The sequence below is a fragment of the Gallus gallus genome, chromosome 8 (assembly GCF_016699485.2).
Source record: "Gallus gallus isolate bGalGal1 chromosome 8, bGalGal1.mat.broiler.GRCg7b, whole genome shotgun sequence".
Lineage (NCBI taxonomy): Eukaryota > Metazoa > Chordata > Aves > Galliformes > Phasianidae > Gallus > Gallus gallus.
In genome coordinates, this window is record NC_052539.1 from 1,285,057 (window position 1) to 1,312,159 (window position 27,103).

Here is a 27,103-nt window from a genome sequence, read left to right on the forward strand (position 1 = left end):
TGTTTTGATGCCCTTCTTTTGGTGCTTTCTCTTTAACGTTTTCTTAATTCATTGTTCTTGTTGAAATTTAAGCCAATTATTACTGACTGGAGAGAAAACAAAACTGACCTCTTTATTTTGTGTGGCTGATTTTGTTTCTGGAGTTCATTGTTATGTTTTTCTTTTTGTCTAAAATGATAGTAATTAATTGGACTTGATAATTTCTTGATTCTTTTGTCGGTTCTTGTTGAGTTTCTGTGAAATGTATGCATGTTGTCTGAAATGGACCACTGCTTAGCTACTTCCTCACAAAACAAGAGAGGGATCTTATGTTTTTTTGTAGATTCTCAGGCTCAAGAAGGTATGTAGAGATGGTCAGGAATGCTGAGAGAGCTTTATCGCTTCATGAGTCTGAAGGAAGAAGTCCCTGATAGCGGGAAGTACTTATCACCTGCTAAAACATGCAAGAACTAGGCAGGCAGTGTGGGAGCAGAAAGAAGCTGCTTGAGCTGTAAAATGCTTCTAGAAAAGGAACAGATATGCTTCAGAAGGCTGTATGGTAAATTAGGCAGGAATTCAAGACTTGTGTATTGAAGTGCAAGGTTTGAGGCAGTTTCTTCTAGGAAGACTGGGGTGCATATTAAAGATACGTGAGGTACGTACACAAGGTTCATATTAAAGATTCAGTTAATCATCTGAAATCCTGTATGTAGGGAGATGCCTTCTGACATTATGCAAGAATGATTTTCTACTACTACAGTTCCTGTATGCAGGTGATAGAAAGATACAGTATACGGGGGGATTTTGGAATGAAACTTTCAAGCTAAGGTTCTCAAGAAATAATATGATACTTAGTCCATTTATCTAATTGATTTTTTTATTATTATTAATTTTAGGTAATTCTTTTAGATGATTACACTACTAAATTACTGTCACTGTGCTGCAAAATGACTGATCTACTGGCAGAAGGTATCACAGGTAAGCATAATTCTTGGCAATACGTGGATCGCCATGTCCTGAGAAGAAGGGGAAGAATTGAGTTGATGGTAACCTTAGAAGAAATTGTTTTATTTTGGGGGTTGAAGGCAGGTAACTGTGGGGTACTAGACTGACAGTTTTGAGGCTTTTAGAATAATCAGTTAATTTCAATTAATCTGTTTGAATAAAAAATGAAACACTTCTCTGCCTCTATAGGATCTAAAAATGTTTATGTAATAATTGAAGATTGATTTAAGGCTCATGGTTATTGATGTGGTTTACTTTGCTTGCTAACGTCAAGAAGATGAGACTGTTATCTGTGAAGTAGTGGATTTCTTAAGGATGTTATCTGTCAAGTGAAACGAATACAAGATCTCAGTAAAGAATTAAGTGAACTATGCCAAAGCATAAAAGAATAGGTGAACTGCTCTCTGTTTGTCATAATGTGTTCTGCTAGTGAGTATTATCTGCTGCTTTGAATGCATTCCTGCTCACGAGCAGCTGAATTAAAATGCGAAGGTATAGAAACATAAGTGCTGAAGAGAGAATGAAAACAGGAGATGACAAATTCATGAGTGATATTTGCAAGCAAGTAGATTCAGTGTAGAGGTGAGAATTCAAATTTGAGTTATATGTTGCACAGAAATCATATGGCTTCTCTATGAAATGAGAGCTCTCCGTAATTAAAAGTGTAAAACTAAATGATATCAATTATTACTTTACCAATAATAAAACTGTCAGCAGTATGAGAAGTAACTCTCAGTTTTCCCTGTAGCTTGGGAGTAATTTCTAGTAGATAACTTTTCATGTACTGGAGTCACGCAGTTATTTTGCACATTAGTTTTAAGGTTGCTTAAAGAAGAGACTGCACGATTAAATGCTTAATTTATAACCTGAAGATATGAAAGTTAATTCAGTGTTGTTCTTCACAAGGCTTTTTTTCTTGTTCCACGTATTCTATGTGTATATTTCTTGTACAAGATTGATAGTAAAGCTGTCTACGCTTCTAAATGTATTTTAGTCACGAGTTTTACCTATCCTTTGTGAGAAGCTTTCAGTGGGCTTGTGTTGTGTTTATCAGTATGAAATATGTCCTTTTCATTGAATACACTGTTGAAAAAACCTATCTTTTGACATCTGAACATCTGATGTTTAGTCTCTTTTACTCAAAATTACTGAGCGATGTGAACCTCTGTGTTTTCAGTCTGGTGTACTGCACCACTGTATACAGTAAGGATTTGTTTAAACAGAAAAACAGGAGATGAATGGAAGAGTTGATTTCCTGAAAATGTGTCATTTGTGCCTGCAATTACACTGAAACTAAGTACACAGGAAATGGGCAAACAAAGTACAATAGAGGCTAGAGTCCAAGATGATGCTTGCGTGGTTTCATTTTCCTCCTCCTTTGAACTCCAAGGAGAAGAACCTTGATGAGGCAGTTCTCTTTAAAGTAACTCATACTGTACCCTGTAGTTTGAGCATCCTTTTGTTGTCCTGCTTTTCTGGGGCATTTAAGATATACCCAGTCCTAAACCTGAGTTGACAGGGTAAGTGCTGTAAAAGGTTTATGATAACTTGTATTTAAAATGGTAAATAAAAAATAAGTTGATAAAAATCAGGGCTCTCTAGGCTGAGGATGATTACTTGACAGGAAATTTGTGGATAATGTGGGGGATGTGATTTTGATTACCTTATATTAAAATGTGTGTTTTTTCTTATGGTTGCATGAAGTTCTTAATATCGAAATGTAGTATTTCTTGTGTTGTAGTGGTGGAGAACGTGTATAAAAACAGAGAGCCTGTTCCACACATGAAAGCAATATATTTCATAACTCCAACCAAAAAGGTTAGTATTTAAAACAAACAAACAAAAACAAAACAAAACAAAACCAGTGTAACTGTTGATCAAGAGAAGCCATGTTTCATTGTATGGACATAAGTAACCTCACTGACAGAGGCATTGCATCCAGTAATAATCCAGTAGGTTAAACCATTTGAAGTAATGACTGTAATGGGAAATAGCTGCTACTTTCCAAAAAGTATCATAAGAAAAAATTTCAGTTGACAAATGATGCAAGTGTGCTGCTTTGGTTCACGGAGTGATCTCGGCTGAGGTGCATGACTGACATTTTGTCACAGTGTATTTATGTTCTCAAATGAAAAATACTAGTTTACGTTTTATGTTGCTTTGCAGTATTCTTAAGCTACACTGGGTAATTAAAAGTGTAGGAAGAGAGGGGGGAGAAACTTTGCTATGTGAGGAGAAGCAAATCAATGATATCTTTCTCCCTGACTCTTCCCAAGTCTGTAGATGGTCTTATTGATGACTTCATCAGCAAATCATCCAGCAGATACAAAGCAGCATACGTCTATTTCACTGACAGTAAGTAAGCTTTCGTTTTGTTATCTGCCTCTGTTGTAGTAAATAAGTTATCCTTATATCTTTGCTATAGCATACTGCATGAGCATTTGGGTCTTGTTTCTTTAGGCAGGATTTGAGACTCGATTCATTAACCTTCCTTTGGTTGTGGGAACTTCCTTAAGGTGCTGTGGCAATACTCGGTTCTTCCAGTTAACCAATGCTGACCATTCCCTATCTCAGATTTGGACTTGAATAATTAAGTTTTATTGTGAAAATGTTTCGTTTTTTTCTGTGTCAGAAAATACGGAGGAAGGCAACTGAAATAAAACTGTGTACCTTGTATAAATGCAACTATTGAAAAGTATAGATGTGTGAGAATTTGCTTTAAGGCAAGAACATGTTATCATTAGCTATTGTAGCTGGTTACTTCGGACTTGTGAACTAGCTCCTTTTTTCTTTACCTGAAAGAAGGGACAATGTGGTACCTAACATCATGCATTCAAGGGATGATTAACTGATAAGTGCAGATATGGTTAATGTGACTGCATGTTATTTTGCAGTCAGTCTCTGTGCTTAAAATGATACAGAGAGGAGGAAAATTAAAAGAAGAAAATGTCACAGAATCCTGGCAGTTTATGTTCGTGGGTACTGCGCGTCTGCTGCTTAGGAGTTGCTCTGTCTGTTTACCTTAGCTCTTAAGGGAAGAATTTCTCTCTCAAGCCCAAAGTGAAAGGCAATTCTTCAGTTTGGTTTTTGTTCCTCCCATTCTTAAGTGTGTTCTGGTGCTTTAATTGTGTCTTTTTACTCTATTGTGTGGCAGCTTAGCGTGAATGGACAACTTATGTACTGTTTCCTTAAGGGGTTTGCTAGTTTTGTTATATAAGTTGCATATTTAAAGTATTTAAGCTTATCAGGTGGGATCCCCTCCCCTCTCTCTTTCTGGGAAGACTGTTCTTTGTGTGCCACAAGCTGCCCTTGTGAGTCTGCTTCTGTCTGGCTGTCATTGACAGCAGCTTAGTTGATGAAGGCTCTAATGGTTCTAATTTATACTGAAATAAAATTACTGAACTATTTATTCTACTAATTAGTGGTTTTCAGCAGTTAGGTTTTCTATTTCAGAGTAGATAATTGAAGGAGCTGTGTTTTGTCATAGCAATTATCAAATTACTACCCGTGTCTCCTGGTATCTTGTTTCATTTGATGCTGGTGCAGCAGTTTTTGCTATCACTGAAAATATGTTGTTCTCTTCATCTTTTCTTGCTGTATGTTGGCTAGCTTTCAGCTTGAGCTTCTGTTAAAACTTCTCCACTGAGAGTGAGAGCTTTACTGTCACTTAAGTCTGTTTAGTGTTTGTCATCCAAGTGCTCTTAAAATACTTTTTTTTGTCTGGGATGCAGCATAGCCTGTAAATGTAGTACAGTGCATTTCTGAAGTCAAGTTTAGGTATATTGGTGGTTTGATGCATGGTATTTTTTCTTGTTACCTCCTTGTAGCATGGGATATGCATTCTCTCTTTTAACTGCAGAGACTTTTGCCCAGTTATAACTGATACCCTTCACTGTTCTACTTTGCTAGCAAGTGTTCTAATCTCACCTACCAAAAGCTAGTAGAAGATGACAAGCAGTGTTTTTTGAAAAAGATTTTGAATGTGAAATACCAGTTATAAATGGTACATATATAAATACAAGGAGTTCCAACACATTGCTTATTTTACTGTAAATGGCTGACAATTCAATGATGCAGTAAATTGCTAAGTTTAGTGAGAGCTGTGGGGTCAGAACTTGAAGCTACGAAGAAGTCATGCTAAAAGCACATGAAAAAGATAAAAATACCCATTTTTGGGGAAACAAGTTTTACTTGGGAGGCATTGAATACTGTGTTTGTTAATGACTTCAGCTGTAGCTGGAATGTGCGCAAGAGATTTCTAGCTTTGTGTCTTTTTCTCTAGCTTGTCCTGACAACCTCTTCAATAAAATTAAGTCTTCCTGTGCCAGATCAATAAGGAGATGCAAGGAAATCAGTATTTCCTTCTTTCCATATGAATCTCAGGTAAGTGTTATTCCTTAACTCAACCACACTTGGTATCTTGTAAGACTGTTTTCCACTGTTGTTGATTTTAATAGGCGATTTCCATTTAATTGTTTTCTGTTTTGTGCTGACAAACTGTTTGTGAGGCTTGTTACCATTTCGACACATTTCCAGTGCTTGCTCATGGTTTTTCAGTGGAAAACAAATGCTCTTGTACTCCAAGATTTGCTGTTTGCATTCAACCTCTTTGCAAAACTTGGAATTAGTTGTGGCAGAAAATCTCACAGAGGGGGCAGAGTAGGAATCTGTGCTTAAAGAGAAGGAAAGTATTCTGGTTTGTCTTGAAGCAGTAAATCTTGTTGTTGCTTATGGTGTGATGTTGTTATTTTGACAGACTTAGGCTGTTGCACAGGAATAGTTAGCATTCCAAAGCTAGTTACCCAGTGTAAATGGGAAACAGAGGGCAAACAGAGTAAGAGAACTGAAGATAGGGGGAAAAAAAAATGTAAATCTCCCGAAGTAAATGCAACTTAGCAACTTGACTACTTGTATTTTTGATAGGGAAGCAAGGTAACTGCCATTGCGGTGATTTCAGTGTAAAAGTGTGAGTGCTGTGTTGAGAAGTAACTTGTTGCCAGTGTATGCATCACCTGATTCAAGAACTGAAATGCACCCTGATGATTGCTAATGCAGTGTAACCCCAAAACTATGTCTGCTCTTGGGAACTGTGGAACTAACTGTAAATGGCTTTTCAACAGTTCTCTCCTATATTTTTTTAAGTCTTATTAAAATGTCAAATGTCAGAACAGCACTTGGTCTCTTCATGGTTTTTTTTTGTTTTCTATTCTTGTTGTTTTGGATTGTGAGAATATTTTGAATCCTTAGAAAATGAATGGAGAATATAAACGGCTTTTCCTAATTTAAACCTGCTGTAACTGCTTTCTCTGGTGATGGAATAATTAATCAGACTGAACTCTGGGTAAAGTCCAGGTGATTATCAACTCCAACGAAGGAGACATGTTTATTTGGATAGAAGTTCGTTGGCTCTGCAGTTAAGAGTCCCTCTGAACTTGGAGGAGTGCCTTTGAGAGACAGTGGAATTGTTTCTGTGCTTGCATTCCACTTACTGAATTGTTGAACAAGTAATCCTGTGTGGTATTAAATGTCTTTCATCAAGGTCTAATCCCTTTAAAGAGTTGGAATTCATGGAGGTAAAGCCTTTGTTTAACAGAATTGTACATTATGTGACTTAAAACATAAAGAACAAGCAGGTCTTCTTTAAACATGTTTTACAAGTGCACAATTTATGCCTTTTTTTCTTGGTTATGCTTTACATAGGTATTTACACTCAATGTCCCAGATGCCTTCTACTGTTGTTACAGTCCAACTCTAGAAAATTCCAAGGATAAAGATGCTGTGATGGAAGCAATGGCTGAACAAATTGTTACCTTGTGTGCCACTCTAGAAGAGAATCCAGGAGTGCGGTGTAAAAGGTGGGCTGTTTTATTTGTGTATTAGTTTTCGCTTGTGCTACATTATTTGATAATAGCTCAAGGCCATAGAAGTGGCATTCTGGAATGTAATGTTATTCTTATGTGTTAATCTTTTCAAAGGTGAAGAAGCAATAATTGCTTGACCATTTGTTGTTGTGTTTCTTCTTCGTTTTGTTTTTGTTTTTCTTTTCCAAGGGAAGGAGAGAGTCAGGAAGTTTTTAAGTGTGAAAGTTTTATTTATGGTTTGACCACAGATTTATCTTGTGACCTTAAACTTAATTTTGAGGTAAAATTTATAATTGAAATACAGATGTGTCATGCATTGCATGCTCCAACAGTAATGCTTGTCCAGTGTGTGTGTTGCACGTGTTCTGTGTATGCACTAGTTAAATGGTATGTGTTGCATTTGCCTATTGATTTGATATGTGTCTGTAATAACCATCACACATGAGAAATTCTAGCATTTTTGCATGGGTAACATTGATCAAACGTTTGTTCTTGATGTGCTTTCCTCAATTGTAGTCTTAATTTCTAAAATAGACTCACGTTTCTTTTAAGAGGAAAAATAAAACAATTCTCTTCACTAGTTAAGAAGTCTCTTTTGTAGTATATTGTAAGCAAACAAATGCATGTTCTATTTTAAAAATTGTAATATTTATGGATTCCAGATGCTAATATATGGAATGTGTAGGTACCTGAATATTTATTAGTGAGACCTGTAGTAATGATTTGAAGGCTTTTCCATTAATATCTCCTCTGAGTGTTGCTCTGCTTCAGCCACAGTACCATCTGGCTTTGCAGCTGAGGTGTTACTCTGCATGTCTGTGCCTATCTGAAAAGCTGTGGAGTTATGGCCATTGCGAGAGGCTATGTGCACTTTGTAGATTGGGTTCTGCTTAAAACTTAAAGCAAAGTTGCAGCTGTCTTATGCGTAATTATTTGGAAAGCAGGCAAAGGTAATGACGGGCTTTCAAACAGCACCTTTGGGCTTTTGACCGTGTGTTGGTTTTGGGCTCAAGTGCATGTCTTCAACACCTGAGAAGTTCTGTTGCTGGGCCGTGAGAGTAGGAAATATTTGTTTTAAACGTAGCATTGGAATGTTTTCATGCAGTGATTTGAGTTGCTTTTGTTTCCTGTTTTCCCAGCACACCATCAGATAATGCCAGCAGACTTGCGCAGCTTGTTGAAAAAAAGCTTGAGAATTACTACAAAACTGATGAGCAAAGCCAAATAAAGGTAGAAAGTGAACTAAAATATCTGCTTCTAAAAAACAAACACTTGTTGGAGTATGTTTTGTCAATTGCTTTGACAAAAATAGGTTTGCCTTTACTTACAAATAAATGAAGTAATTGGCATTAAGCTGTTTGTACATAAGCCTCTTCCAAGAAGTAGCGACATGTGGCATATCTGTATGTAAGTAAATACAGTTTGCAAGTTAATGACCAAATTAATCATCCTTGAAAAGTTGTAGGGGGTGGTGCAGACTCGAAGAGAAGGTAATAACTTCTGTTTTAATACCACTTTTTGTGGTTTTCTTTAAGAAGGACTTTGCTACATATGTGAAGTGGCTCCCTTAAGGGGATTTCTTTTCCCCAGAGATGCAGTCTTTCACATAAATAATGATTCTGATGTATTCCTACATCATAGGCCGCAGCCTCAACATAGAAGTACAGGGATAAACCATTGTGACTTGGTGCCATTGCACACTGCTGCAGAAATAAGTGTCTCTGATGCTACTGCCACTATACTAAAGACCAGGATAAATGTTTGGATGCCTTTGTGCAGACTTTATCCTGTATTGTAGCTGAATATAATTAAAGGACTCTGAAACCACAGATGTGATACAGATGTGAAACCACATCTGTATTTATGCACAGGCAGTGGGAGGCCTTAAGAGCTTGCTTGTGTGTTCTATTTTTATTTATTAACCTAAAAGTACTGTTCTGGTTGTTGTGGAAATGTTTGTTTCCATTTATGTTGATATACATTCAGACTGTTTTTTTAATTAAGAAAGGTTCCTTAGCAATAGGAGGCTTTAAAAAAAAAAGTGTGTGGTGATTTATTTTACTGTAAATTAATTTAAGATGGACAGTACAAAAATCAGTGCATCTTAACTTCATGTTTTCTTGATGGCTCTCTAGGCTAAAACCCACTCACAACTAATAATAATCGATCGAGGCTTTGACCCAGTATCAACTGTCCTTCATGAACTCACGTTCCAGGCAATGGCGTATGATCTACTACCAATTGAAAATGAAACTTACAAGCAAGTACCTTTTTAATTTAAGCACTTCTTTCTTGATCATATCTATGGAGTTGTTTAGCTGAATTGCAACGTAAGTGTTTTTAGCTGCTTATGGTATGTAGGGATTGCTTTGGTAAGTTAATAGTTTGCCTCTTGGCTTTTTAACTTGGTTTTACTAGCTTCGCTATTAAGGTAGGACTACATTAACACTTTTGCTCAGCTTGATGCTAACAAATAACGTGGATTTTTTTTTTTAGTTGTCTGCTTAAGTAAATCTGTGTTGTCGGTTGTTTTATTTTTATTTAAAAAACACATCTGAACTTAATACTAGACTTGAATCAAAGCTCTGATAGTGCACAGATTGATTCCAGACTGCCTTGCTTGGTGTAGGAAGGCAGACAAGGCCACTAAGAAGACAATAACCTTAGAGAAAAAGCTCAATTTTTTTCAGGAAGTCTCACTTTTATAGCTCCAGTCATCTAATTTGTATAGTGGATGCAAATTTACATGTTTCTACCTGAAATGGATGTTTAAGTAAGCTCTCTTCAGTTTAATTATGTTTTCTTTTTTATTATTAATTGGAATAGTGACACTGTTTCAGTGCTTTGCTGATAACTTGTCCTGACACCGAAGATATTTCAGTCTTTACTTTCTGATCAGCCACTATAGCAAATCAGTCTATGTACTCACTGTTCAATTAAGCAGACAGGAGTGTTTATTTTATATGAATTTAGTGTTTCTGACAATGAGTTATGTGTATTTGGAATGTAGCGGAGGGTGTTTTCTAGGTAAAGTCACTATCTGACTTGCATAATTAATCTTGTAACTTTTCTCTTACTTTACTGCATTCTGGTTTCACGCCTTATCTATGTGAGTTTCTGTAACTGAAAGTGTTTTGTGATGTGATGGTTCATTCCTTTGTTCTGTATGTTTATGTTTGTAGAAAAGTAACAGTAGTTTTATGATGTTTTGAAGCATGTTACTTGTATAGGTGAAGTAGTTTGTACTTAATTTACTCTGCAGATGAATGGGACTTCAATTTTCCTTCAGGTTTAGAGTATATTTTATATTTGGTACGAAAAGCTGCACGTCTTCATACGTGTTATGTCACAACCAAATTTGTTTTAGAAGCTGATGAGAAATTGAAGTGCACGTAAATGTATCATTGACACTGTAGTTGCTGTTGGTAAAAAAAAAAAAAAAAAAAAAAGAAATCCAGAAGATATTGCCTTAAAGAGCCATTCTAAAATTCATATATTCTTCTATATTCTAATATACTATCTGTAAAATATAAATTTAGTTCTGTTTCATACCATAGCTTGATTTTTGAAGTGAAAACTAGTGTATGTTACTGTTATTACCATGTGTGTTTCTTAAACTATAATTACTCATACTCCCTAGAAAGTTAGAAAAATGAAGAAATGCAGTAAAGAGTAGGAAACTAAAAAATCAACCTGAATGTTCTTTTTGAAGATACAAAGCAGATGGGAAGGACAAGGAAGCAATTCTGGAAGAAGATGATGAGCTTTGGGTGAAGATTCGGCACAAGCATATTGCAGATGTAATAGAGTATGTATTTGAATTAATGAGCAGTAGCTAAAAGCACAGGTTACCAAGGCTGCTTTTAGAGGGGAGATGTCTGAGCTGTAAAAAAAAAAAAACAAACAAACAAGGGAATCTTCCAGGGGAGGTTCAGGCTGGATGTTAGGAAATACTACTTGTCTGAAAGGGTGGTCAGGCACTGGAATGGGCTGCCCAGAGAGGTGGTGGAGTCACCGACCCTGGTGGTGTTCAAAGAGCGTTTGGTTGTTGTGTTGAGGGACATGGCTTAGTGAGAACCATTGGTGAAGGGTGAATGGTTGGACTGGATGATCCTGTGGGTCTTTTCCAACCTTAGCGATTCCATGATAACAACAAAAAAAAAGTGGGAGTAGTGAACACAGCTTATAAAATAGACTTGATACTGTTGAATAATTGATGCCAAGAAGAAAGTGTACTTTCAGAATCAGTATGGATGAAGAAAATCTCCAGTATGTATGGAGAAAAGCAGGTCTGTTGACAGTCATTATGTTTTTGAGTAAACCTAAAGTAAAATATTTTCCCTAGAAATAACTGTAAGCTGGTTAAATGCAAAGGGATTTAGCAAGAAGTGCTAACAAGTTATTTGCATACTGTCATTAGTGGCAATAGTAAAAAAAAAAAAAAAAGTTTGTCTAATTTCAGTTTTCTCTACATGAGAAAAGCTTCTATTTGAAGCTTTTCCTTTCAGTCAAAACTTCTCATGGCTCGGTTCCTATAAGACTGTACGAAAATACATAAGAACTGTGGTCCTGTTGTATCTGATTATTTTCAATTTTTGCACAGGGAAATATCTCAGCTGTTGAAAGAAGTTTCATCCAAGAAGAAAGCAGCAGAAGGGAAAGTAGGTTGAGAGTTGTTTTTCCTGTTAATGTGTGTTCAGCCAATTAGTTCTATGCAATTAATATAAACTGTATTGGAGAGAAACCTGAATATAAACAGATAAACCTGTAACTACTGCAACGTTTGAAAAATGCAAAACAGCAACAGGAAGGGAAATAACTGTGTCTAATATGGGGATGGAAAACTCAGCTTAGTTGTTTCTTTGCAGTTAACGTTGTCCGGTCTGGCCCACTTAATGAAAAAGATGCCACAGTATCGTAAGGAGATCACTAGGGTAAGGAGCATTTCATTACTATAGTTTAGTGCTAAATCTTTTATACTCCATAATTATGTTGTTGATGTCTAGGTTTATTCTGTCATTTTCACGTTGAGCGTAATATGTAACTTCTCTCCATATTATGTTCATCTACTAAAAATTTTTGTTAAGAACTTGTTCCAAAGTGTTTCGTTTTAATACTTCAAAATACTTAATTCTTTGTACTACTTGTGTGCTCAGGGGATTACAGGTAGCAGAGCAATTAGTGTTGTAAAAGTATTATGGGGGTCAGTTTTGACGTGAAAGGTGAAATATAGAAGATGCGTGATGATAGTGAATACCAGTTGAAAGACTGAGTTGTGTAACTGATAAAAATGATTGCTAGGTATGTTTAAAAAATAAATCAAAAGCAAACTATGACACTGGTTTTTCTGTCTCCTAGCAAGTTGTCCATCTTAATATAGCAGAAGACTGCATGAGCAAGTTCAAAGCTAACATAGAAAGGCTTTGTAAAACTGAACAGGTACGTTTCAAACAAGCTGGAAAAGAAAAATACAGCAACCCAATAAAACTAGTGCAAATGTAACTGGATTGTCTTTGAGAACAGGTGCTGATATACGCTACAGATACGCTATGTATATAATACGTAATGTATATATGTCTGTAAACACTATATATAATTGTGTATATATACTAAATATGTTACAAATACAATACTTATAAATAATATAAATATCTGTGTGCATATGTCTATATATTATATAATGGATACACTAGTTTACATCCTTTTTTTTCCTGTTACTTTGGCAGCATTAATACTAGAATTTAATTAAACGTGCAAGATTCTGAACAATTAAGGTGTTCCTGTTAGGGTCTTTTACATTTGAATCCAGCTGATCTGTATAAAGGTTACCTTCTTATTTTCTTTCTAATCTCCAATGTAGTTGCCTTACTACGTTCTGATAAAGGAGACACTTCCTAAATATCTGAGAAAAGCACGTGTTTGAATTACAGTTGTAATTGCAGTTATACTAGCAATCTTAATTATAAACTAAATTCATATTAATGTGAATTTTGGATTGCTGCATGAAAAGAGGGTGGCCAGCAGGGAGAGTGAAGTGATTGTCCCAGCTCTGCCCTGCCCTGGTGAGGGCCCATATGGAGTACTGTGTCCAAGCCTGGGGCCCCCCTCAATGGAGGGATGAAGAGCTGTTGGAGCGGGTCCAGAAGAAAGCCACAAAGATGATCAGAGGACTGGAGCACCAGTCTGGAGCAGATTAAACTATTTTTGTATTCATACTTTGAGACACTTTTGGGTTGTAGAATACAGTAATTTTGGAGGAGAGGAGAGATGAATTTTTTTTTGTAGTTTGGAATGGAACTACAATAACCTGATGTTTCATGTCTAAAATACTGATACATCAATGGCTGTAGCTGCTTACATTTGAGCTGCTGGCTCATCCCTCTTAAGCAGATGGAATGTCTTTGATATTTTTAGGATAACTTTTATCTGTTTTGCCTGACCAATAGTCTAGGAGCTTTTTCAATGTCCACTGCAAACTCAGTTTCAATTTTTTATATGCATTATGTAGTATTATTATGATGTTGTAATTGTTCAAATAATTAAGTCAAAAGATTTTCATAATGAGTTTAAATTGGTGCATCTTTTGTTGTTTTTTTTTTCCCCGTGGCCTACAGTTCCATAAAAATGTATTTCAAGACATAGAACAACTATGCTTTCCTTAAATGAATATTTACTAACATTATTTGCTTTGTTTGTAATTTAGGACTTGGCTCTTGGAACTGATGCAGAAGGTCAAAAAGTGAAGGACACCATGAGAGTCCTCCTTCCGGTTCTGCTTAACAAAAGTCATGACAGCTATGATAAAATTAGAGCTATTCTCCTGTATATCTTCAGTACAAATGGTACGTTAAGCTGCTTTGCTGTTTATCTCAAGAGTTATGAACTTCATTTCAAATTTTACAGTAGAGCCCAGTATTTTTACTTAACTTGAGCAGTTGGCCGAGTTTGGAAGAAATCTTGTCTGTCCTCTGTAGCTTTTCTTCCCACATAGGACATGAAAGATAATAAAGATACTCTTGGTAAAGAAATAAGGATTTCAATACAAGCACAATCCTTATTCTTTTTTTTAGTATTATTCTTGTGCTTGAATGTGTGCAACAACTTAATTTTGTCCTTTCCGTGTAATCCTGAAGCTGCTAAAGGGGGAGCTCCATGCAGCCTGAAAATGAGGAGGAATCTGTACTTTAAAAAAAAAAAACAGTGAATTTACAGAATGTAGGTTTGAAGAATCTGTAACAATATTGAGTTCTGTTCTCAAAAGAGGACCACTGAACCAAGTTTTTTGATCTAAAATAGACTATGCTAAAATTGTGTACTGGCTAATCAAAAAATAAAACAAACAAATAAACCCAACCAAATAAAGGTATTAATTAAAAAAACAATAGCCCAGAATGCATGAGCTAAAATTAGTCTCACTGACAGTCATATGGTAACTAAGTCATTTGTTTTTCTTATATCAAAGGAACTACCGAGGAGAACTTGGACAAGCTGATCCAGAATGTGCAAATAGAAAGTGATAGTGATATGATAAGAAACTGGGAATACCTTCATGTTCCTATTACCAATTCAGTAAGATTTTTCTTTTGTAATTTCCTACTGTCCAAGCTTTCAGCAACTCTTATATCAGCAGTATTGATTAGGACTCTTTTTGGAAGCAAGTTATTACTCGGTGCTCTTGTTTTCATGATGTGTTTTTGAACAATGTGCATAAATAACTTTCAAAGAGAGATACCTATAATGCTTCCACTAAAACCATTAGATGGTGACTTGAGCTATCTGGTTTTGGAAAGCGCTTGCCTGCTCAAATACTTGTCTCTGAAAGGTGTTATTCTAGTGGTGTGATTACCTGTAGATAGAATGATTATCAGTTAAATAATGGTACGATTGTAATGGATGATGATGTCTTTAAGTTCCTACTGAATTTTCTCCATCTGCTGCAAACTGATAAATTTCAGTAAAACCTGAATGTCCTGTATGATGAAAATAAGGTTTTGAAAATCTCTTCAGTCAGCTGTTCAGCAACAAAAACAACCAAGGAGGGACCGCTCTTCAGAAGAAACTTTTCAACTCTCTAGGTGGACGCCTCTTATAAAAGATGTTATGGAGGTAAATTTGACCTACTAATAATTTCTTGAGTGCATTGCAGAGAGATGCTAAGTGTGCAGTTGTATTCAATCTTTCAAAATTCAATTATACTCCATATTCTGTTGAATAACCACTTCAAATGTCTTGATAACTAGAGTGCTGTGCTCCTTGTTGTTTGCCTTAAATGTTGATTTTCCTCAATCTTAAGTATTTCTTTGAACTGCCTATCACGTCATCAGTAATATTCTGTGTGAACTAGATCTGGATATTACCTGCTTCTGTTATTGTTCTGGTTTTCCTTCAGCAGGTCTTCAATTTGTAATGCAAATCTAAAATGCAGACGTGTAAAGGCCAGAAAATTGTACTTGGCATCAGATTGTCACTGATGTCTGGCAGAATAGCAGGGTTGCTAGGTAATTTTTCTGCCCCAGTGCAGTCATTTGCAGGTTTTTGTTAACTTGATGGATACATAAACCTAATGTCTCTTCAGGGATCTATTACTTCTCTCATATTGGTGTTTGGAAAAACAAAGTAAGTCAGGGTGATTGCTGATGGAGAAACTACTAGTAATACCTGAATGATCAAATCAGTATTCTTTTTTGGGAAGAAAGCATGCGTACTCTCATTTCCTAATGATATAGAAAAGGCTTAGAATAACTTATAGCTTTATGTGGTGTGTTTTTTTGCTATATTGAAACACTGTTGTTGGGATGTTGGTTGCCGTTCTGAGAATTTACTTGAAATTCCAGTTAGGTATCCTTATTGGAAGTTGAAACTTGATTGGCTTTTGTTTTCCATGACTTTTCAAAGTGAGTTTTTGTTTTGTCTTGAAGGATGCTATAGAAAACAAACTGGATTCCAAAGAATGGCCTTATTGTTCCCAGTGTCCTCCTACCTGGAATGGCTCAGGAATAGTAAGGTAAACTATTTAATTTCTTCAGAAGTAAACTTATATCTTTCTTGACTTCTTTGTCATATATGTTGTGAGGCATTGTAAAAGTTAATTTTCGAAGTGCTTTAATTTATATAAGGTAATATTTGAGGTGTAAAAATACTTTTTTTTAAAGTCACCTAAAATATACTGAACTTGATTGTTTATGTAGTAACTCTTCTTAGCTTTGGTAGTTTGTTATTTAGACTGACTTTATTAAGCTTTTTTTGCCTCACAATTGGAAATGCATTTCCATGTTCCCAGTAAGAGAAGATGGAGTCACTTTGAGTAGTTTAGTGTGAAGTTTTAATAATGGATGATCATACTGTGACTTAAGCAAAACGGATTTGTTCATTTCTTCTGACAGTTACTTCTGCTATGGTGTTTGGTGGCATCGTTCTTGAAAATAATGCCTTAAGTTTCAAATTCAACCTCTGTTGCTTCTTTGCGTGACTATGTTATGTAATTGAACCCTGCTGTCAAGGAGTTTTTTGCTTAGTAGCACTGAGAGGGAATTATGGGATTTTTCTAGTTTAGTTAATTGTACTTTTCTGCCTTATCCCATTAGTTCTTGAATCTCAGGGCTGGAATCTGCTAACGTGACAGTGTTATTGCTTCTAGTAGTGTTAACTAAATGGTGACACAGCGGAGGAGAGGGAATAAGTATTCCTAATGTTGAACAACTGTAGTTTTTTTGCTCATAACACTAATCAGATGCTGGTATTCAGAGGGAGTAAAACATCACACGTATTCTAAGAGTTGAGTACCCACTGGAATTTGCACCTTATTATATATTAGACAAAGCTAAAGCTAAACAGTCTTAGGAAAATAGTTCTGATACTTCCACTGTTTACTGCGTTGCTCGTGTGTTCTTATGTTCCTGGACTTGAACTGGAACGATCAGTGCAAGGAAATATTCCAATCATAGAATGGCTTAGGTTGGAAGGGATTGTAAAAATCATCTAGCTCTAACCTCCAGATTGTCCACCCTACAAATCCATAGCTTTCCAATTCAGAGATAAGGATGTGATGCAGGACCATGGCCTTGCCTAAGTTCAGCTGAATAAAATCAGCTGCCCTTCCTTTGTCCAATTATGCCATCACTCCTTCATAGAAGGTGGCCAGATTACTCAGGCATGATCTACCCTTGCTGAAATCGTGCTGGCTGTGGCAGATTACCTCCTTACCTCACACATGCCTTAATATATCTTCCAGGAGATTAATTCTATGATCTTTGTAGGCACAGTGGTAAAAATCACTGACCTGTTTTTCCCTGGGTCTTCCTTTCTCCCTTTCTTGTAAATGAGAGCCATGTTGCCCTTTTTGCAATCACAGGGATGTTGCCTGACAGCCTTGACTGGTGAGTTATGATATAGAGTGGCTTGGAAGCTACATCAGCCAGTTACTTCAGGACCCTGAGACAGAAGTCCCTGTAGACGTAAACACACAACAATACCAATATCTAGAGACAAGACAAAATTAAACTGTATGCAGGCAGGGATTATTATTTTTTTAAAGCAGCATATACAGACAGACCAATATACAATTTAAGTAGAAAGGAATTTTCAAACGCTGCACTTAGCAGGATCTTCTATGGTAGAAGTGTTGATAGTATAAATCTTATGAATCAACCCTCTGGAATGAATCTCTTTTCACCTTAACATCCTTTTCACCCTTTTTTTGCTACTGAGAAGTTTATGTCAAGGTGAAGTGTACTTTGTCAGCCCGTGCAAATATCTTCTGGCACTTGTGTTACAAAAATATTTAAGCAAAAGGAAAGAGTCCCCCAGGTTCACTTGTGGATGTTGGGTTGTCCATGATGAGATATTTTCTCATATAAAAAGGACATGTCCTCCTATTGCAGACTATGATAAATATAGCCCATAAATCAAATCCCTTTGCATTGTAACCACATCTTTGTCTTGTAAACTGATGAAATTGGACAGTCTTATGCAACCTAGCGAAAAGATTGAGTGCTGATGGTTTAATTTGAATCTACTATTAATGTCTGTATGCTAATATATATGCATATAGTGACAGAGATTGCAGAATGTGTTTTAAGAGCTTTGCTTTTACTTTTCCTGGATTTCTGAATCTTGCTCAATAACAGCCAAATATTCTTAGTTTTATTCTGCTCGTGGCAACTGAAAAACTTAAGATTTTAGCTTTTCTACGTGAACTTTGAAAGCTGCCACTGGAACTGGTAGCAGGCAGAACTGAGCTTCTTAGCAGAGAAGCAACGAGGGTCTTGTGTTGTACTTATTTTCCCTTTTGATAGTAGAATAGCTTCTGTGTAATGCTCTAATGTACTGTTGTAGTTATCAATTGATATAAATTTTGTTGTATGAAGTGCAGGACAGAAGCTATTGCTTCTTATTAAGGGTATCATGTTTACAGTCAAATAGGTCAATAAAACTGAATAAATGTAATGAAATGCATTGCAGTGCTCGCCAGAAGCCTAAAGGGAGTTATCAAGATGAGCGAAGGAGTAATGCAAGATTGATTATATTTGTGATTGGAGGAATTACGTACTCCGAGATGCGCAGTGCTTATGAAGTTTCTCAAACCTACAAGTCTTGTGAAGTGATCGTTGGTAAGCTGGTCTTGGGGAAAGGGTGGTATGTGGAGAGTTACTTTAAGCACAAGTACGTAGTCTAGAAATGCTGTTCTGTTAAAAACAGAAGGAGCTTTTTTTTTTTTACTGTAAGTCGATTGTGCTAAGTAATGCTACAGCCAATATGTGATTCTAAAGTAGCTAGTTCAACTGAAAAGTTACTTCTGTCTACACTGATTGAAGTTTGGGTCTGTCTTTTACAATAAATATGGATAAATTATTTCTGAAAACTGTAGAAGAATCATCATGCGTTATCAGAGGAAATATATTACGATAGCATAGTAGCTAGATGTATAGGAAAAATGATTAAATGGACTTATACACCTACACTTGCATATAACTGTAGTTACTTGTGTACATGATAGGAAAGCTGGTGCAGTAATGCAAAATTAATTGCTGCTTGTTGGAGGAAAAACTTGCATCCTCTGCTAAAGAAGGTTAAAGTACAACAAAAAGGCTTTGTCGAGTGTAGTTTACCTAGTCCATTTTGAAAAATTTTTGAGTTATGTCATGGTTACTTTGGACAACTTAAATACAACACATTAACAGGTTTTTCTCTGACAACTCTCAATCTCCCTAATCCTTTTAGGATTTGCTAGTACAGTTGTTAATGCATGGGTCACTAGCTGGAGTAATAATCTTTCAGTTACTAGTTGTGAGGCAGCAAGTGCTTTTTCCCTCAGCTGCTGTGCTCTGAGGCAAGTAATCATTGATTGTAACGCCGTTTATATTTAAGTACGACAACATTGGGGCGTGCTATGTATCAAAACTCACACATATAGAACCTTACAGAGACCTATATCCATCTCCAGTGGCAGCAGTTTTCTGGGTGCAGGATCATCCAAAACATCCTGAATTGCTTGGGATGCCTTTATTTTGGCAACTAAATTTAGTCCTGAGTGCCAGAAAGGGTTTTATCTATCTACCAAAACATAGATTAAAAAAAACCTCTTAAACCAATAACAACCTTGATTCTGAACTATAGAATATGCTATCAACAATTGTGGAGGGCTGGATTTCTACTGTAGGTGATGGCTGTTGAGGTAGGTTTAACACTAGTCCTATTTTTGACTTGCAATTGGAAGTTGAGGATAACAGGCGTGTGGTTTGACAAGACAGTTTTCTCATCTGGGAGTTGTTTCCAAAACTGAGTTTAGTGCATATCATTTCCATTGTGATGTGAGGCGTGAAATTCAGCGCCGTTTTTCCTTTTGTTAAGAAGCTATTCTTGTAGTTTTGCTTGTGATCCTGCTGTCTGAGGTAAGGTAAAAATTGCCAAGTTCTTATGCTACCTACTTCCAAGTGAAAGCCTTGCACTACTCTGAATTATAATTTCAAGGAATACTAGGCTGTTTGGATTGATGCTACTGAAGCTATTTAAGACAGCCCTAACCTGAGGTGGTTAAGGTTCTCCTTTATGACTGGAGGGTTACCCTTCAAGGTAGAAGCTAATTAACCATGAGAAAAGAAGTGATAGTTACGAGCTCTTCAGTAGTAAGAATTGAGTTTGCTGTTCAGAATTTGGCCCTTTCTGTAAAATCTTCAGGAAAACGTTCGTCAATCAAAGCTTAATTTCTGTGATATTTCTATATGAAATGACTGTTAATGATAATGTGTAGTGCAGGTATGTTTTTGATTTTTAGGATAAAGCCTGTCACTAACACCCTCTGACAGAATGGGCAGATTTCTTGCAGATGACTGGATAGAGTGAGGGGGTGCCCAGGTTAAAGCAAAGCCTGTGATCCAGTCAAGACATAGTACGGACTTGAAACTGGTGTCCTAACTAGGAGTTGTAAGTTTGCAGTGTTAGCCACCCTCTCTCTGCTTCTCCAGTCTCTCCTGGCCTTGAAATACTGGCAGGCTTCATTTAAGTGAGGCAAGAGGCAGAGTGTCAAGAGACTTCATGTTTTCTTCTGAATATCTTTGTTGTGTGGAAGAGAGATGCTACCTAATCATGACAGTTATAAATTATGTTATGATGCTTTATATCACAGTTAAGAACATTTTCAACTGTTGTACTTCTGATCATCAGACTGAAATTGCTGTTTTGTCAGGTTCTACGCATATTTTGACACCTAGAAGACTACTGGATGAAGTCAAGAGCCTCAATAAACCGAAGGATACAGTCTGCATTAAAGATGAGTAGGAACAGTGATGCTTATGATGCTTTAGGCGAAGACAAATAGTGTAGAACATGTACATATTCTCACACAGCTGACTTTTCTTGTTAGGGTACTAGGGCACAGTATGTTTCTGACTAATTGAATGTCACTTTAAATTATGGAATTGCTGCTTTTCTGGGGGAAGTAGAAGGCAGAAGGGGAAAAAATAATCAAGGTTTGCTTTTCCGAAGGGTGTGTTTGTTCCTAATAAATTATATGAAAGTTATTCAGATAATATATAAACTCTATTTGTTTTTGAAAACTGTGAAATTTTTTTCTAATAGTTTGTTTCTAAAAATGATTGAATTAAAAAGGGTGTAGACACTCAAAGGCTTCAGAAGGAAGTTTGTAAATAGAAGTGATAAAACATGCCACGCAAGTGCGGTGTCTCCGACTTCTTCTCTGTAAAGTAACTCATTGGAAACATTAATTGTATGTCATTGGTAAAATGCATCTTTTTTCAGATGGTAGTGGGTAAGGTAGAAATACAATCATGGACATATCAACTGGTTCTAAATTCAATAAAGAGCTTTGGAGTAATGCTGTCAATTGTGGACCAGAGTATACTGTGTATTTAGGTATGTACAGGAATTATTATGAAAGCTTTTCAAAAATAACTTACAAACTTCGTGTTTATGTCTACATACTCCATCTATTTAAGAAATCATATTCCCTATGACAGTGTTCTACTGGCTCACAAACAATGTTAAATAATAAATGAGGCTTACATTTCTGGGGGAGAGAGGGAAGAGATGAGAGAGAGAGGAAAAGAAGGGGAAGGCAGATGGTTAGTCTTTGGCAGGACATAATGCTTTAATAAAGAAAGGAGCAAATGATCATCAAAACCTGATTTATTCAGAGAATTTACTGTCTCTTCTTTGTGTATATATCAGTTTGTGTTGAAGTGGATCAGATGAATTGTATTCTGTAATACTGCTAATGTTTATTTGTATTAAAAATTTGAGTGCAAATGTAATAACCTTTTAAGGGGATAATACTGTATTGAGATGCACTGATAAACTAATTTGTTAAATGAGAAATGTCATAATGTAACCTAATGTATATTTACATCTGAGTAATCTATTTTCTCCAGGCTGTAAGGGTATTCACTTCTGGTTTTGCAGGAAGATGTGTTTTGTTGTCTGCAGGCTAACTAATGGGTTAAGAGAATGTCTTTGCAAGTGAAGTTCATTCAAAGTTAATTAAAAGGTGCAGATTTTTTTCTTTCCCCTCCTTTAAAGCAGTTACATAAATCATAAAAACATTTAATTTGAAAAGCAATAAATGCAGAAGAAAATAATATCACAATGTCCTACTTAAGGACCAGAATGACAAGTTGTAGAAAACTCACTGTATTGACACTGATTTATTGCATAGAGTTGAAGAAATATCAATTGGTAACGCTGAACTACGTCTCCCTATTCAGCATTAGATTTTCTCCAAGTGTGAGGAAATAAGGCTGAGAGAGTTGATCAGCCTGGAGAGGAGAGAGGCCTGGTAGCGGCCTTGGAGTATGTAAAGTGGGGCTGGAAGAAAGAAGGGGACAGGTTCTTTAGCAGAGGCTGTTGTGATAGGATGGGAGAAATGGTTTCAAACTAAAGAAGGGGGGATTTAGATGGGATATACAGAAGTGTTTTACAGTATGGGTAGTGAAGTGTTGGAACAGGTTGCCCTGAGAGGTGGTGGATGCCCTGTCCTTGGGATATTCAAGGTCAGGCAGTAGGGCACTGAGCAACCTGATGGAGCTGTAGATGCGCCTTCAATTGCAGGAGAGTTGGACAAGATGATCTTTGGAAGTGCCTTCTAATTCAGATGATTCTATGATACATTTTGGATTTGCTTCAGTGAATAGCATCTTTGATACATACACAGCTGTTAACTGTCTGCTTGCTTTTAATAGCTACGGTTAAACAGATTTCAGAAGAAAAATCATACAACAGTGTACTTGGCCTGCTACATTTGTACAGTTTTTGAAAATTCTGTAGCCTACATCATCAGCTAGAGATCTCAGTCAGATGAATCAGACAAGGTAAGGACATCTGAGTGAAGCAACAGTTTAACTGTTAGGAACAGGCAAACAACCAATGGCATGACTCAGTTTCTGAGACATGCAAGGGTCTATCTTGAACAAAACGCTCTCAATGTAGGGCAGTCCAGAAACAATTATATGCTTTAAATATGACTTGATATGCTAGCGTTCTGTTTACAGGTGCACAACCTGTGTCTGTTTGCTGCTGTGTTCAAAAAGCTAATTTTTAACTGTAGAAAGAAAATGCGTGTTGGAGTGAATGAAACTCATTCTGCTCTTTGGGGGCAGAGGGAAATTGAAGTTAAAAAAAGCTAACCTTGCTTGATAGGCCAGTTTTTATAAAGCTGCTTCAAATGGATGCTTAACAAATGCTTAGGGAAGGGCAGTTGTAAGCTGTAACGGGCCAGCTGAAACATCAAAGACTTCAATAGAACACACAATTCATTTTCCAGTTTGGACACTGAGTATAAACATGTGGAATATCAGTATGTACCAGTTAGTACTGACAGTCATAGAACTGAGGCTAGCTCATTTTCTCATCTTCATCATTTTATATTAGTAGAGATGTTTATGATTTAGTATCAACCAGCAAAAAAATTAAGTAGCATCTGAAACTACATGGTTAAAGCTGTGTTCTTGCAGCTTTAGCTAGATCTTCTGAAATTGTTTGCACCATCTTTTCTGTAGCTTTCTTCAAACTGTTGGCTGTCTGTATTGCGTGATCCAGAGTAGAATTTAAAATCTGTTGAAAGCAGTAAAATACAGCTTGGCTGAATGCAGTTGTTTCCACAGGTACAGAATTGGAAGTGCTGTGTAGTTAAGGTTCTCTGTAGCGTTTTCAACAGCCCTACTCTGAATATGTGTTGAGAATTAAAAAAAAAAAAAAAAAAAAGTATTTTGAAGGCTACTCAAGGATTTAAGTTTAAGTGTTTGTTACTTATTTCTCTTGGCGTAATTTCAAGAAACAATTCAACTCCTGCAGTGTTGAAATGAAACTACAGGACAAGAAGCTCTTGTAAAGGAGAGAGAGTAAGGATGGCTTAGAGCTGCTCAGGCAGTTTTTACCTGCAGACTGTGCCATTTGTGTTTCTCAGATGTGAACAACATGTAGATTATTTTAAAGTATAATTCTGCTCATTACTGTGCTGCATAAGTAATGCTTAGATGGTTTCCTGTATTCACGTAAGATCAGGAGCTATACCTTATCCTCAGTTTTATATCAGTGTAGTAAATCATATCTGATTTTGAATTGGTACAAAATATTTCAGGTGACTTTTTACTTTATCCTGTCCTGTAGTGGACCAGACAAACTTTGATTTTGATAATCAGTGTGCTAAGAAGGGGGATGTTCAACAGTGCCATGATATGGGGATACATATTTCTTAATTAGTTGTAAGGTTTTTAATTTTCACTCTCAAGTCTTACGTTTATGTTGAAATCCTTGCCATTTCTGTTTCTGATGTTGATTGCAGATGTGTTTCGGGCAGACTTCTTGCTGGGTAAGCATTAATGTGAAAGGATAATTTCATCATTTGTGTTTAAATAGCAGGTTTCATCAGTCTCCAAGTTTTGTCTAAATGTAATTCGTAGTGAAATACACAACTTGATAAGCCAAGGTTTTTTCTAACTCTGAATTTGATAATTTTGATAACCTGTATTTTGAAGTCAGTTTTACAGTGAATGAATTATAAAAATGCAGCTGGTGACAACCTGTATTGCAGTAAGACAAAAAAACATTCCAGAATACAGTCAAGAAATCTTTCATAACAACATCATTTTCTTGGTGCTGTAACTTCTAGAAGTAGTCTGTGCCATGGACTCTCAAGTGTGGCTACCGTACTTGCAGGAAATTACTGTTATTCGGTGAAGCTGGCAAACATTATGGTCATGCAGTTTGTTTGAGTTCATGTAGTCTGTGCTATGGTTAAGAATCCATTTTATTTCTCAGATTTTGTGAATAATTTTGTGTGAAGGATAATTAAATATAGGACTTAGAAATATTTGTAGAGGTTCTGTATCATTCTAGGGATCTGTCAATGGGAATGTGGTTATATAATAACTAAGAGTAACTTTTTCTCAAGATGGAGAAGTGTGTCAGCTGAATCAGACTGAAGCTTGATTCATTAAACAACGAAGGTAGAACTACAACTCAGATAATTATCTTGTTTGCTCTTATGGTAAGTATTTCAAAGTAAAATTTTAATGCATAGCATGCTCTGCAAAACATCAAGCACTGGACCTGCTTATGATACGATGATTTATTCAGTGCTGAACCTTTAATTAATGGCATTTCTTGTTATAATGCAGTTATTTTAGCTTACCTTTTAGAAAGTCTGTTGACAGGTTTAGGAGGCTGTTGATTTGTTTGAGCCTTTTGACTGGGGAGTCTCTTCTGGGAATAACCTTAGGGCATTGAAGCCATGTGTAAAAATAAAAGCAAAGATAAGAAATATATGCATTTAACATCTTGCTCTGTTTAGCATAAAACTCCTTTTCACAATACTACTGAATAAAAATGTGAAGATGTTAAGAATTTATGTAAATGAAACCAAAACATTTCCTTGTGTTCCCTTTTTGGGTTGAGTTTAGCTCTTTAACAAGTGATCTTTTGGATTTCTTAACCCTGAAAGACTCTGGGAGGTAAGTGTTGCATAATGACTAATCTCAATCCTGATAATGATAGAAGTACCACTTTGATGCAGTGTTTTTCTCTCTTAAAAGAGAAATAGCAAACCTGCACTTTCTGCTCACTCTTGAAAACCAGAAACTTTTCTGCCTTCAATTTCTTCTCACAGTACAAAGAGTCTAAGAGAGAAGTTACTTGAAAAGCTAGGTGTTCAATGTGTTTTAAAAACCAGGCTATTCTTGACTTCGCTGTATGTCACACAGTTACAGTGCAGAGCTGGTATTCCCTTTTAATACTTGTTTATAGTATGTACAGTAACAGCTAGTAATGAAAAGGTTGCCATAGAGTATTACAACTGGCCATTACTATGTGACACTGGGAAATGAGAGGTTACTGTTCTTAGTGAAATATGGGACTTGTCAAAAAGCAATCAGTACAGAAGGCAGTAGCTGTTGTGCACAGGGAGTTAAACTCAGGTGTGTAAGTGTTGGATTTGCTTATTTCACTACAGGATCTGCACTCAAGTGCTGTTTAGCTGAAGCGCTGTGGCTTCGCTCATACTAAATGAAACTTAACCTGATACCTGCACAGTACAGCTTTTTGCTCTTGAAAATCTGGCTCATAATTGAAAACTATTTCAGTAATGCATCATACTTACAAGTTGAACCAGAGTTTTTATTTCTACGTGGAGCACAGGACTGAACAGACTCCTTGTGATTCCTGAGTTTAAATGGGTTTTGGCTTTCTCTGGAGCATCTGCATTTAAATTCTGAAAACCAAGACAAATCACTGAACAATTGGAACGATGTAAAGAAGAAAACTTGGTGTATTATTGTTTATATATTTTGTATAGTTATATATAACTATATTATGAAATAATATTAATGAGATCAATTATAAAATATTATAAATTAATGGGATTAATTATAAATTAATATAAAATACAATTTTAGTATAGGTTAGGAAATAATAGGAAATAATTAGGAAATAATTTTAATAAAAGGTTTAGGAAAACCCTTCATTTAGTTTTCATGCAGAATAAGAAAGCTGTATCCCAAAACTGAAATTGGTTATTGAAACCTCTCATGTTAAGATTTTAGAGTTCAGAATCTCCTACGATATGATACAAATGCATGTGATAAGGAGAAAAAGTACTATCAAGGCACAGAGTGCATGTCAGTATTAAGGCTTTGAAGATGTTAGTAGTAATACTTGAAAGCATCTAAAAAGATGGATTAGAATTATAGAGTCATTCTGTTTGCAAAGTACTTCTGGAGATGGTCTGGTCCAATCCCTCCTCAAAGCAGGACCAATTTATATCAAGTAGCTCAGGACACTGTCCAATTGAGTTTTCAATAAAGCTGAGGATGGAGATAAGACATCCTCTCATGGGTAAACTGTTGTAGCATCTGATTCTACCCAAATGCACAACTTCGTTTGCTTGTATTTTGCTGCTAATTCCTTTGTAGCTTGTCTGTCACTAAGACCTCCCAAGTGGCTAAGTGGGTTTCATGTGGTCTCCTCTATAGTCTCCGTTTTATTATCTTGTACTATGCTAAGTAGTAACATCTGTTGACATTCCGAAATAATTTTCATGGTGCTTAGGTGTAACAGGAGTGATTGTTTAACAAGACTGAATAGTAGTCATTAACACAGTTCCCGTGTGGGTGCCCCATTGCTACTTACTCAGGCTTATATCTGATAAATCAGCTGGTTTTCTTAGAATGAAGATTGTACATATTCCAGTTTTCCTTTCCTGGGTGGTACTTCTTTGAGCATGAAAACAGAATGATATTTCTATTAGATTATAA

General features: G+C 36.2%; 3 protein-coding genes across 14 annotated transcripts in view; 2 read left to right on the forward strand and 1 right to left on the reverse strand.

Annotated features, from left to right (window-relative positions):
* The window catches only part of STXBP3 (syntaxin binding protein 3), a 25,231-nt gene extending 3,220 nt beyond the window's left edge, over positions 1-22,011 (forward strand). For 2 of the 5 annotated variants that reach the window (XM_046944334.1, XM_015290267.4), the window contains exons 3-19: positions 876-957; positions 2,726-2,802; positions 3,261-3,339; positions 5,267-5,367; positions 6,685-6,839; positions 7,985-8,075; positions 8,981-9,105; positions 10,558-10,653; positions 11,449-11,506; positions 11,714-11,779; positions 12,204-12,284; positions 13,549-13,687; positions 14,308-14,414; positions 14,853-14,951; positions 15,764-15,849; positions 18,306-18,454; positions 20,530-21,186. In XM_046944334.1, the coding sequence (XP_046800290.1) occupies positions 927-957; positions 2,726-2,802; positions 3,261-3,339; positions 5,267-5,367; positions 6,685-6,839; positions 7,985-8,075; positions 8,981-9,105; positions 10,558-10,653; positions 11,449-11,506; positions 11,714-11,779; positions 12,204-12,284; positions 13,549-13,687; positions 14,308-14,414; positions 14,853-14,951; positions 15,764-15,849; positions 18,306-18,454; positions 20,530-20,621 (1,632 nt within the window). In that variant the 5' untranslated portion in view covers positions 876-926 and the 3' untranslated portion in view covers positions 20,622-21,186. Of the gene's footprint in view, positions 1-875; positions 958-2,708; positions 2,803-3,260; positions 3,340-5,266; positions 5,368-6,684; positions 6,840-7,984; positions 8,076-8,980; positions 9,106-10,557; positions 10,654-11,448; positions 11,507-11,713; positions 11,780-12,203; positions 12,285-13,548; positions 13,688-14,307; positions 14,415-14,852; positions 14,952-15,763; positions 15,850-18,305; positions 18,455-20,529 lie in introns of all 5 variants that reach the window. The other 3 variants (XM_046944335.1, XM_015290269.4, NM_001079734.4) reach the window with 2 other exon arrangements.
* AKNAD1 (AKNA domain containing 1) overlaps positions 835-27,103 on the reverse strand; it is a 34,860-nt gene continuing 8,591 nt past the window's right edge. For 3 of the 5 annotated variants that reach the window (XM_046944597.1, XM_015290355.4, XM_046944596.1), the window contains 5 exons: positions 26,979-27,061; positions 25,951-26,061; positions 24,988-25,069; positions 24,092-24,161; positions 22,513-23,408 (listed from right to left, as the gene is read on the reverse strand). In XM_046944597.1, coding sequence (XP_046800553.1) covers positions 23,289-23,408; positions 24,092-24,161; positions 24,988-25,069; positions 25,951-26,061; positions 26,979-27,061 — 466 coding nt within the window. In that variant the 3' untranslated portion in view covers positions 22,513-23,288. Of the gene's footprint in view, positions 17,292-22,512; positions 23,409-24,091; positions 24,162-24,987; positions 25,070-25,950; positions 26,062-26,978; positions 27,062-27,103 lie in introns of those variants that run through there. The other 2 variants (XM_040704814.2, XM_015290356.4) reach the window with 2 other exon arrangements.
* Positions 20,775-27,103, forward strand: part of GPSM2 (G protein signaling modulator 2) — a 39,090-nt gene continuing 32,761 nt past the window's right edge. The window contains exons 1-3 of one of the 4 annotated variants that reach the window (XM_046944600.1): positions 20,775-22,666; positions 24,139-24,165; positions 24,748-24,843. The gene's annotated coding sequence lies outside the window, so the exon portion shown is untranslated. Of the gene's footprint in view, positions 22,667-24,138; positions 24,844-27,103 lie in introns of all 4 variants that reach the window. The other 3 variants (XM_046944603.1, XM_046944601.1, XM_046944602.1) reach the window with 3 other exon arrangements.